General features: G+C 37.2%; 1 protein-coding gene across 6 annotated transcripts in view; it reads right to left on the minus strand.

Moving 5' to 3' along the window:
- Positions 1 to 12300, minus strand: part of MTUS1 (microtubule associated scaffold protein 1) — a 120104-nt gene that overhangs the window by 22772 nt on the left and 85032 nt on the right. For all 6 annotated transcript variants that reach the window (XR_009958401.1, XM_062575642.1, XM_062575639.1 and 3 more), the window contains one exon: positions 10124 to 10341. Coding sequence is in view for 5 of the 6 variants with exons in the window: in XM_062575642.1 (XP_062431626.1) it covers positions 10124 to 10341 (218 nt within the window). In the remaining variant the exon portion in view is untranslated. The remainder of the gene's footprint in view (positions 1 to 10123; positions 10342 to 12300) is intronic.

Genomic DNA, 12300 nt, shown 5'->3' on the forward strand with positions numbered 1-12300 from the left:
AGAATCCTTCATGCTTTTTGAAAATTTGACAAGAAACTCCAGGGTGATGCATGTCCAATAACAAGGACATTTGGGAAGGTGAGTTATGCCGTATTACAACTTGAGGGAAACATGAAAGCAGAGGAAAAGAGGTCCAAAGTAAGCACGGGTAAAGAAGACAACAGCTTCATGATCACAAAGATGACAAAGTCAGGAATGGAATAACTTACAAAATTATGTTCACGTTTGTGTTACAGGCAGTTACACAGGCAAGTTAACAGGCTTAAAAGCATGTTTTTTCTGGCAACAAGCTATTTTAGCTGCAGCTTGAAATTTAAGCAGGTTCAAGCCTAGTGTAATTTTAGGGTGCAGACACATCAATAGCTAAACAGTTTGCATCGCACAGCATTAGAAGTGAGAAGCGCTACAAGAGTCCAGGTTCCAGAAAGAACAAAAAGGTATTCACACCACGCATGCAAGCAGCCAACCTTCCTGACCTTAACAAAACTTCACATGAGCAAGACACAAGATTCCTCAAAGAACTCAGATTACAAGTAGTTCCCAAGAGGGAATGTACAGGTATTCCTTTAATATCCCATGGTTCTGCTACAGATCCCAAATCTGGAGGTAGACAGCTTAAGGGCCAACTGCCCCAGCAACTTGTGAGCTTTTTTCCTTGTGACAAAGTGTGACTAGTCAAATTAATGGTTTCAGGTTTCTCAGCCCACCCCGGCTGCTAGCCAGGTGATGTAGTTCTGTTGTGGGAGCTGCACTCCCTGCTTGCAAGCCAATGCTTCAAGAGCCACAGAGGGGCTGTGACTGGCTGAGAAGCCCCATTTTCCTTTTGCAAGCGTTTCCTACATTTTAAGAAATACAAGCCCTTCAGCAGCTATTCAGTGTAAAATGTCAAACTATGGCAGAAACCAGACTTAGAGTATGTGCATCTAATTAGCTAACATTGCCCATGTGCTAGCAATTATCCACGCTTCATAGTTTACACATCCCAAACACACTTACTCCTTTTGGAAATGAAGTATGTACCCTGCTGGAGTTATATGAAATGAAAATCCACAAGAACGAACACTGAAAAAACGTGTATTTATGTATCAAAATATTGAGTTATTAAAATTAATTCATGTAGCTACATGAATATCCATGTGATAAACTATTCATTAGACTTACCTGGTCTGTGCAGTGTCTCTCTTCCTCCAGGATTTCTGTAACATCTCAAATCTCTGAACAAACTTCAAGTAACTGTCATTTAATAACCTCTTGTTCAAATGATCTGTTTTTCATCCTCAGATTAACGTTCCCAAATCTTCCTCAGAATTGTGCTTATACAAAGCCTTTTACTATAAACTTCTACACATTATCAGGTTTAGAACAATTACTGTGAACTGCACTGCTACAGTGGAAATTGCAAAGTTTTAGACCCTCCATGTTAAAATGGAATAGACCTAACTGGCTTCTTGCTCCTGAAATATCTCAGGAAATTGGGTTGTGCTATGGACTTTGCACATACTGGAATGCTCTGCTCTTCAGAGTGGGCTGGGAAGCGGCCCCTGCAAACAGGAGGCAGAGAAAGGTTCCTGTGATGCTATTGCAAAGCACTCCATGGCATGCAGAAACACAGGAAGCCTTGAGTCACAGGTGACAGACAGCAATTATACCTGTCACGAGCAGCCCTGCAAGGTGGAAGCAGCTCTCATCTGGAAGGCTGTAGATCAGCCTTCTAGTTTTATTGCTAATATACTACATAAACAAATAATTTAAAGAATCAAGACTTACGAGCGAAGAACATTAAGAGTCAAATATAAAACCACTACAATTTTTTGTTAAGTATTATTAGACCACACTAAAATTTCTTCATCAGAATGCTTAAAATAGAAATTCATTAGTGCAGCAAAGAAAGTAAGCACTTCAATGTGTTTTACTGTCATATACAGGGTCAAATTAATTTTATTCTGTGAAGGGAAAGCCTGACTGTGAAAGCCATTTGCTGTCAAACCACAATTCATTCACTTCCAGAAGTCAAACTCTGAAAGAAACACTGCGTATTTTAAAGAAAATAAGCAAGGGATATTCGTAAGCAGCTGCAGAACACAAGCGCTCAGATGTCACAAGAGACGGACTCCGTTTGTATGAAAGAACAAATTAGCAGTTAACCACTTTTAATACTAGTGCCATCTCAGTTGTCAACAATTGCTAATATGGGATGTTCCTTTCTCATTTAAGCAGACATACCTTTTACAGAGTCTTAGAAACTGGAGCCTATTTTATTCCTGCTCTGCACTGCTGATCAAAAGATGAATATGATTATTGGCCATAATGTAGAACCTGAGTCACACCCTTCTATAAACTCCAGTCATTCATGTGTCATCAGCTACACCCTGGAGGTATTGATGAATCAGTAACAGAAGGGCCACTCGTATCTACTCATATCTGCTTTTCACTATAAGAACCAAATTAATCAAAGCAAATGTAATATTGCAAAGCACTCCACGGCATGCAGAAACTGGTAGAAACACTTTAATATAAGAACCAAATTAATCAAAGCAAATGTAATATTGCAGTGTTTCGACCAGTTCTTATTTCTTCTCTGATAGCAAAGTCCAATCTTCCAAATTAAATTTAACAATTTAGTTAGAAATCAGCAACTTTAGAAACGTTATTCTTTCTGAACTCATCCCTCTTTCCTTTTAATACCCTTGAAATATTTCTTTCACATAACTCAGAGGCAAAAGCAAGCTAATGAAATTAGCCAAGGAAGTGGGGCACACGCACACACACTCACAAAGCTTTAATCCTCCCACGTACATCTTTGAGTGGAGAGCAGACTATTATTGCAATGTGAGAATACCATTAACCATCTTGAATCAATAAATCCAGTGAAATGACTGTTCCAAATTACTCCTGATGTTGTTAGTGTGTTGCCTTTTTATGAGATTTAACGAGTAATTAATTTTCACCTGTCCTTGACTTACTACTCTGAACAAAATTCAGTTAAGTCTCAAATTACAACAATTATGCCATTAGCCAAAAGAAACTCACTCCAATTTCTTATGTTTTACTTCTCTCATTTGATAGGTACATTTATGGAGAATCAGATGTTCACTGTCTAATGGTTAGCCTATGAAACACTCAAACAGAGAACCAACTAAACAGGATTCAAACATGAGTCACCTGATATTCAACATAGATCTTACCCTTTGGGGTCTTTAGGCTTTTACAGTCTTTATATGGGATCACAAAATCTTCACTTTCCCATTCTGAAAAAGTAATGTCCACTTTCAAGCAATAACTTTAGAAAATCTATAGAACAGAAGATGAAATCTTATGGAAAACTGAGGTTAAATAGCCCCTATTATTATATCTGTACCTAACTTCATCAACTCTAATATTAATTTTCACTTGTCAAACAATTACTCCTTTCCTGCTTGTACATACTTTGATCTCACAAGCAAGTAAGTTTACCTTATTTGAGCAATTACTTATTTACTTTCTCATTGTTTCCTAAACTCACTCTCTCTCTCTTTTTTTTTTTTTTTTCCCCAGTCTCAATTCATCTCAGAGCATAAAACAGCATAAAATCTCAAACAAGTTACCATGCAGCTTTGGCAAATTACACTGTTATAACTTGGTTCTCAGGTATATAAAATTAGAATTACCTTTATGAAGTTCTTCAAAATGTTAGAATATGAGATCCTGTGTTTGAACAAAACATTACAGTATTCATTTTAAGTTGTTCTGTTTTAAAGGATGCATAGAATTTAATCTGAAAAGGCAGTACAAAGCAGAAGACTGAAGTAAGAAGCAAAGATGTTGTATTCTTTTTTCACTAGTCCCTTACTTCTATTTTGAACGTGCAATAGTTAGATCTAGCTTGCTACTCTCATTAATTACTCATCTTCTTGGGGGGGGGGTGGAACAAGAGAATTAAAGTAGCTTTGTCATGTAAAGCAATACTGTTTGTCTGAAATGCCAAACTGTTTCAGAGCTGATGTCTTTCTCCGCGTATCTTTTAGCATTAGTCTTGTCCTGAAACCCCTTCTAATTTTCTCTATCCAAAACCTGTTCTGAAGACCCAACAAATTCCTTGAGAGGTATCTTCAAAAAAGCTAGACAGTTTTTCCAGCAGAGCCTACTTCCACAGTAATCAATATCTTAAAGTCTTTTTCTGGATGCTCACAAAACTTCAATCTGTTGGCAAAAATAAACTATTTTTGTCAATAAGCAGCCATGCTTATTCAAAACTTAAGAACAATTTGCAGTCTCCTTGCTTTCAAACAGCCACCTGTAAGATGCAAATTTCCAGAGCATAGATCTCCTTCAAAGGGGAAGCTATTGTGTTATTTTTCTCAGACACTGTCCTTTTTTTTTTTTTTTTTTTAAGTTTCTGTTCAGTATATTTCATATATATATATATTTGTTGTCAAATCACAATTGTTTACTCCCCAAAATAAATAAATAAATATATAAAAATTCCTTGAATTCAAGAAATTGCTTTTGACTTGTTTACTTTTTGGGGGGAGTGCAGGGAGAAATCTGAAGAAGCACTTGGAATTAATCTAAACTAAACATCTTTATTCTATCTATCTAAAGTCATGTCCACACAGCCAGATTTAAACAGCTAGAGAACTATTTTTCTGATGAGTATTCTAATGACAACCACCTGAGTTTGATATTAGGTTCTGAAAGATCAAAACTGCAGATTTAAACGAAAGACAGCTCTTCTTAAGAATGGGCTTTTGATTATTTGCAAAAAATACGACCATTTCAAAACACTTCCTTTTGTTGTGTTCGGTTCTGTGATGCAGTAGGTGCTTTTATCCTTTAAGCTGGATATGCTTTCCTCAGTTGATAAATATCAAACATTTATTACTGAATTTACATGCAGGACAGGGCAAGTTATGACGACGCATATGCCCACGTATTCCAAGATACATAAAAAACACCTTACTATTCTAGAAAATTCCCAAGAAAGCTATTATCTTTACTCTTATAGTCATCTGCACATCAGGAAATGCCAGTTACAGTGGCTCATCCATTAATGGCTCATTGCTATTTCCACCTACAAATTTTGAAACCTGTTTCAGCCACACAATTTCTAACTCATTACTTATGTTGCTTCCTGTGCCACATCTAGAATTAGTGGTATCCACATCTTATTGTCAAGGCTTCATACCTTCTCAAATCACATTCACTCCATGCAGAAAGCTTTTTCAAGATGTCATCATAGTCATTCCCAATTAACACTCTGGCTGTAAATGCCAGTCTTCTTGTAATAACTATACAAAGAGATAGACAACAGTGAAATTTAGTTTCTATTCTTTTCTGTAGTATTGTGTTGGAAGATTCCACAGCTCCTTTCTACAGCAGAATCTTTTGAGGGCTTTTGAAAATATTTAATTAGATTTTATTTATTAAACAAAAAAAAAAAAAACAGACCTGGGCATTAACATACATCTTAATGCCCAAAATATTTTTAAATGGCCTGTCTCCTTCTGAACATGGCAATTAAAATTCATGCATTACTTAATACAAGGATGAAAACGTAGTATTTGCCAGTTCACACCGGCAACTGTCAAAAGCAGTTCAAGTCACTACAGCAATTCATTTCCCTTTTGCTTGAAAGCTAAGTCTCTATTAAATAGCTTCAGAGTTACCAAAGCCAGATTTAAACCAAGCTAATACTGTGCTGATAGAACAAAAAGCCTCTCTACCTCCAAACATTTAATAGTTTCAGTATCGTAATGAACTAAAAGTTCAAATTTCCCAGCTGCACTGTTCCGACAGCATTAGAAGGAAAGAGCACAGAGGAAGTCAGAAGGGGCTGAGCAACTTGCAAATGGAAAAAGGTATAGGCTAGTACAGTAATTGCAATGGCCTCAATGTCACCAGCTGCTGATCTATTTTTGCAGGATATTATGGAAACTATCTGACTTTGAGATTTTTCCTTAGTATAGGAATACCTAGTTCCTAGCCATAGATGCAGCTTGATAGCAGCTTAAGTTCACACTGCAATGGACCTCCCGGCCATATAGCCCCCTACCTCGTGTTACCATGGGTGCTGCTTCACTCCCCTTACTTCTCTGAATTAACCACTTCACAGAGGTATACCTGCAAACTTTGCGGTATGGACAAATCCTTCCTGATTAAGATCCTAACCTGGCTCTCCACAAGGCCAGGCAAGTGCCAGCCAGTGCGGGTGCAAGGAAGGGGGCAGGAATGCGTGGGAGAAGGAAGAGGGCTGGCTTGCACGAATGACAGCGCAAACTACAGTGAGCCACAGCCTGACTTACAGCAGGCCTGTTAAACCATATGTTTACAGTTTCTGCTAATGAATCTATTAAATCCTTAGGAGACAAGAAAGTACATTCAAAATTATTAAGCAAAGTGAAGATCAACCAGAACATAGTGCTCCGGTTTTCAAAGCTTAATGTAGTTAAAGGTTAATGGAAGACAGCTTTCCTTTGGACCTGACAGTTTATTGCGTGTGGCTGATTTCACCATTTCCTCTGTACCGCCACTCTTTTCCTTTCTTGTTTGAAGTTTAAAAAAAACAGGAAAGTAGTTACGAAGTCACAGGAATTATCAGGGGATTAGAGGGAGTATAACAGTCTAGAAAAAAACTCGCTTGTTTTTGTGATTAGATTGCAGTTTGACACATTCTTTTAACGCTGCTAGCAAATATGCAATTATCTCAACAATGGAAAATCGCGGTGCAGTTTGACATTCTTGTCAGACACGTTGTTCAGTTCCATGAAGTACTCTGGTTGCCAACAGAGTTTCTACCTAGTATTAACTTATTGCAGCACTATCACTCTGTAGTAAAGATTACCTTTGCACTTGTTAGATAACAGGTGGGTTTTAGAATTTTATCATCGTAGATCAGCGCACCTTCAAGAGGTTAAAATTCAGAATAGTCTCGGTAAAAGTAGTTAAGCATAGCAATCATCTGGACAAACCCTAGCAGCTCAAGTGTTAAGGTATGATCAAAGCCAGCTGTTAATATTGACAGCTCCCAGATAATGCTTTTAACACACACATTTGAGCTCACGCAGACTTCTGTGGCAGATTCCTGTTCAGTTAGAAACAGCACAGTGGCATTGCAAGATATTATTAAGCCCCTACTACACAGTAGCCTCAGTACTTTATTCCAGAAGGGCCGAGCAGATTTTTGACAGAACTCATTGCCAACAAATTCTGAATTTCTTAGCAGCTATCCCATTTCAAGTGAGCTGATAAGAAGTTACTTTAAATTTTTGTGCAGAAACAAGCAGGGCCTCTTGAAAACAAGACAAAAATCCAACAGCTGAATTACTTCTCCCAGCTATTTCAGCTCCGTCCATTCCTTTCTCTGCAGGGAAAGTGTGAGAGGCTGGGGTAGCTTTTGTCCAGGGGCTCCAACCTCACCACCTCAACTTGTGGAGCAAGCCAACAGCCAGCTGTCTCCTCTGTTTGACCAGGCAGCCTGCCCTCAACCCTGTGGTCAAAGCTAGTGCAAGTGAGATGAAATACAGGAGAACAGTTCACCTTGTTAATCTGGCAAAGAAATGCTTTCTCTCTGGCTGGATCAGTTTTCTCCTGGCTGCAAGCTGAATCTGCCTTCTGGAGGGACAGATGAGCACCAGAGAAGAGTCCAGAGCAGGGCCTTCTCCTGGTGACAGCAAGCTGTTACAACAGCTCCAGCTGTGTCATGTTACTTTGCACTTGCTCTAGTAGCAGGAATGCAAGCATAACCTTGTTGGTCATGTAATCAGCTAAGCATGAGCCTAAACCTCCCCCCACCTCCTCCTCTTTTTCCTCTTCCTTTTGGACAAACAGAAAAGAGCAGCAGCTCAGGCTGAAGCTACTTTCAGCTGGTTGCTCAATAGATGAGTCAGGGGCTCAGAGCTCACAAGCTAAACCTCACTTCAACTGATAGCTCAAATATATGGAGTTTGAACTACATCAAAGGGGTCTCCAAGAGGTACTTCAGAGAGCTAAATGTATAGCCCCTTGGTTAGCAATACCAGAATCCACACTTCCACCAAGGGGTGGGAGGTAAAGGGAATTAAAAAAAGATCTATTCATGGTGTTCCCAAATATCCAAATCCACTAGGATGTTTTCCTCCAGCTAATTAAGAGGTTCTGAGTAGTTCATATACCAACCATAGCACAGCACAGCACAGCATAGCAGAACTTCTCACTCCTACAATAAACCCAAGAGTAAAATAGTATCTCTTCATCTGTAGTATTATCTTATCCCAGGAAGGAAGAGAACCATCTCTAAGCCAACAACTGGAACAAGAACATACGCAAAAGTAGTTTTAGGCCAGTTCCAAGAGCTTAGACTAAACTCTCAAAGATCAGTCATTTCATATAACTGGATAGGAATTACATTTCTTTTTTATTTTCCACCTCCAAAACAACAATGAAAAGGAAGAAGCAGCAAAATTAGTATTTTCCTCTACGTGATTCTCCTCTCTTCTATCCCTTTTATACTTTTCTCTTTTTTAAATAATCATTCCCATCATTCTCAGGGAAATCATTTTTAGATCTGAAGCAAGCTGTAAAATAGCCCAAGAGAAGCATGTATGTATGTCAGGCTTCCTCTCATTAAATTTTACATAGAGAAAGTACACCTGAATTTTAAAAAGTAGCAGTATAAAAACATTTGAGGGAAAAACCTAGGCCAAAACATTTAATTATAAGAGCTACCAAAATCGAGGTGCTTAATATACAGTAATTAGAAGACTGTGAAAATTCAGCAGTAAGAATTTCACATACAAATTTCACAATTTCATATTGGATGACAAGCATCCAAAAATTCCGTATCATATTAAAATCTTTAATTAGTTCCTTAGTAGAGAAAGGTGTTCCAATCAACAGTTTAAGAAAATAAATCTAAATTAGAAGACAAAACTGAGCAAGAGCAGACAGCTGCTCTTGCAGAGTTGAACCAGACTTGAACTCAACAGTAAAGCAGTATTTTTAGAAGAAATGAGAGACAGCAGATACTATCCACAAGAAAAGAGAATATTATGCTTCTGGCAGCATACTAAGACAACTAAGTGTTTTTTTGTATACCAGACTATGAAGTCATTTTATGGAATATCTAAAATGAGATTGATATCAACTTTGGAACATTAGATATAAACACAAAAATAAAAAAGTAAAAACACTCTACTGGAGCATGCATCAGCTATTATAGCAGAAATCCATAATGATATCACTTCCTTAAGTTCATATTTTTCTTGCTTTGAAACTTTCAAAGCAGACCAAAACCTTCAGTAAACTGCTGACCTTATCAAGTCATTATGCATGTCTAACAGACAAATAAGCACTAAAATACAGTTTAATTCCACTCTAAAAATCCAGATGCAAATCTAAAATTTAATGGCAAGCTGATAAGTTTAAGATAGCGCCAACAATGCAAGATTTGTTGCCCTTTCAATAAGCACAACTATTACCATCCTGTACTTTACTCTTAACAGTTGAAGATATCTATCCTTTACATAAATCCAAGGAACATAAATGTTACAAAGCATAACAAAGCAAAGTCGTATAGATTATCTGATAAAACTAGTCTTTTCTGCAAGAGCAATACTTGGAGTATATACTTGGAAAGGTGCTCAGCCCTTAAGGGCTCTTTGCCTACAAGCTTTTAAAAATTCCTTTTCAGGAAAGGACATGAAGCTGCAAAGAGATGTTAAGACCCAGCGTTAATTTTTCCTATTCAGCTAATACCCACAGCAAGTTTTCTGCTACCTCCAAGGGAAAAGAGATAATACTTACAGAAAAAGAAACTATTTATTTTATTTAATAAAGGTAACCACATTTCTACCTGACCGTTTTGCAATCTTCTTGAAAGTATTTCTACATTACAAATATATATATATATTAAGGTATATTAAAATGAGCACTAACATAAGGACATTCTGTTATAACTACATCATTAATTGGATACCTGTAGTAAATACAAAAAGTTGCAATTTAACAGATGTTTAAAAATAGAGATCGTAGGAGGAGGAAGATGTAGGACTGCAGAAATTGGAGTGGAAATACAGATGTTATATATCAGCCTATTAATACACTCAGAAGCCCTTGTCGAGAACAGCTCAACAAATCAAAGCCAAAATGAATTAACTGAGAGTTTTACCAAAGACTGTAGATGCTGTATCACAACTGTTAATGCTTCAAACTTCTGGTTACTGCTTGACAGGAATTTCTTCAGCTGCAGGATAATTCCACTTTGGTTCTCACATTTTGTTTTATATTGTGCCAATTCAGCTGTTTTTGTCCCGTGTGAATGCACATCTGTGGAGGTCTGTGTCTGTATGCATGAGTTTTTTGGACTCCGCTGCTTACTCTTGTCAACTAGAAAAGAGGGAGAGAAAAAAAAATTATTTTACATTTTACATTGAAGTTGCACAAAAATTTAAAGACATACAGAACAAAAGTTATAAATTCTTCCCGAAACACTGAGAAAAAGGGTTACTTCAATAGCACTTTTGAGCCGACATTACTAGTTCATACAGTAACTTCAGAAATGAAGTGCGAAGCATTATACAAATCTTGCAAGTATTCTTTCATTTACTTTTCAGCGTACATTTTAGCACACTGTGTTTTGAATCAATATTTATATAATATGCCAGTTTTTGTCATTCTACTTATATAATGATTGATGAAGAATGACTTATTTCTATCCTAAGAGTCAATGACTTCTGTTTGCAACACGGATTTCATATTTTCTGCATTCTACTATATTACTGAATAGGAAAACATTCTCCCTACGTTTACTCGACTTACTTTCCTTTGAGATTTACATTTTAAGAACTCCACTCTGTTCAGCTCGGATGTCTTCCACTAATCATAGCTCCTGCAATATTTTTCAGTGTCGGCAGTTTTTGTCAGAGATGATACTTTAGAAAACTCTGAAATGTATTTCCAGCTTACCCTGCGTAGTCCAATAATTACATAGTTTATGTAATATTCTTAGTTATGTTGCAACCTCAATCACTTCACAGTGCTCAATCATGTCATGTCAGAAGAAACCACATTACATAATCTAGCATTAGATTCGTAAACACTACAGATACTGGTTTTCTCTCCTGCCTTCAGTTGGAAAACTCTGCAGATAGGGCTAGTCCTCCTCTTTTGATCACACAGGGAACAAACACTTTTGCAATAAAAGGCTGATGCAATACATAAGTATCCCTAGGCAGCTTAATGAAAACATCTGAGCAGATTACTTTGTGCAGTTTCAACTTAACAAGATTTCTTCAAGATAAAGTGAAAAAAACTGAGAGGTAGTATTTGGAGTTAAAAAAAAAAAAAAAAACATATAGAACATAGGGACAAATGAATGAACTAGCACTAGTTGTTTGTAAACGCCTTCTAAAGCCCTGAACAGCTAGCATGAAGGTTGTCAAACAACTCCGAAATATTCCCATCAGGTTAAATCTAGTCACACACATGCAGATAGTATTAATAATAAGTGCTCTGATTCTCAGATAATGTTAATCTGATACATCAGCCACTGCATTAACAGATCAGTCTTGCATAGCTCTGAGTTGTTTTCAAAGCATTTGAAGTAAAGTTTCCTGTTTAAAAAACTGACGTCATCTGTACCTCATGCCGAGCTAGGTATGAAGGGCATTCTCAAACCTACTAATTCTCCAAATAAATCCTCTCTAGGGAAGATTTGCTGTCCTCCATCCTAATTAGAGGAACATCAGTATACTGCTTTACAATGTTTGGATGCTCCTGCACTCTTGAAGATTTCACTACATATCTGTGCAGGAGATGCTGACTGTTAAAGGGTATATTTTCAATTAGAAACACACTGTTTTGTCATGCAGTAGTAAAGCTGCTCAAGGTAAATTAGCATGGTAATCCAAGACAGAAATCATAGTTCATATCTACAGAGGAAAGAGATCAAGTTTGGCTGCCAGTTCCAGTTACTTTGTTTTTAATCACTATTTAATTTAATCTGATGACTTTCCTTTTTGCAACACAGACATTCTGACATCCTCCAAGTTAAACTTCTTCAGATGAGCAGTAAAGTTGTTTCAGAGTTTTCATGTTATATTCCCAAAGTTATGGAGAATACTGTGTTTATTACCCTGGCTTCCTCCTGAAAGTTCTTCAAATTGTAAGAGACACTAATCAAGGGAAGAGGAATAAAAAGACTAGAGAGTGCATTCCCTGCCCTACTGGCTCATATAGTCCTACTCTCTCATATTTTCCCCCCCTCTCTGAATGCTCAACTTTAAATGGAGAATTAGAGTATTACTCTTGATTTAAAGGTGTCAGTGATAAAGATGCTGATGTCAT

This window comes from Rhea pennata, chromosome 4 (genome assembly GCF_028389875.1).
Source record: "Rhea pennata isolate bPtePen1 chromosome 4, bPtePen1.pri, whole genome shotgun sequence".
In the NCBI taxonomy this organism is placed as follows: Eukaryota; Metazoa; Chordata; class Aves; order Rheiformes; family Rheidae; genus Rhea; species Rhea pennata.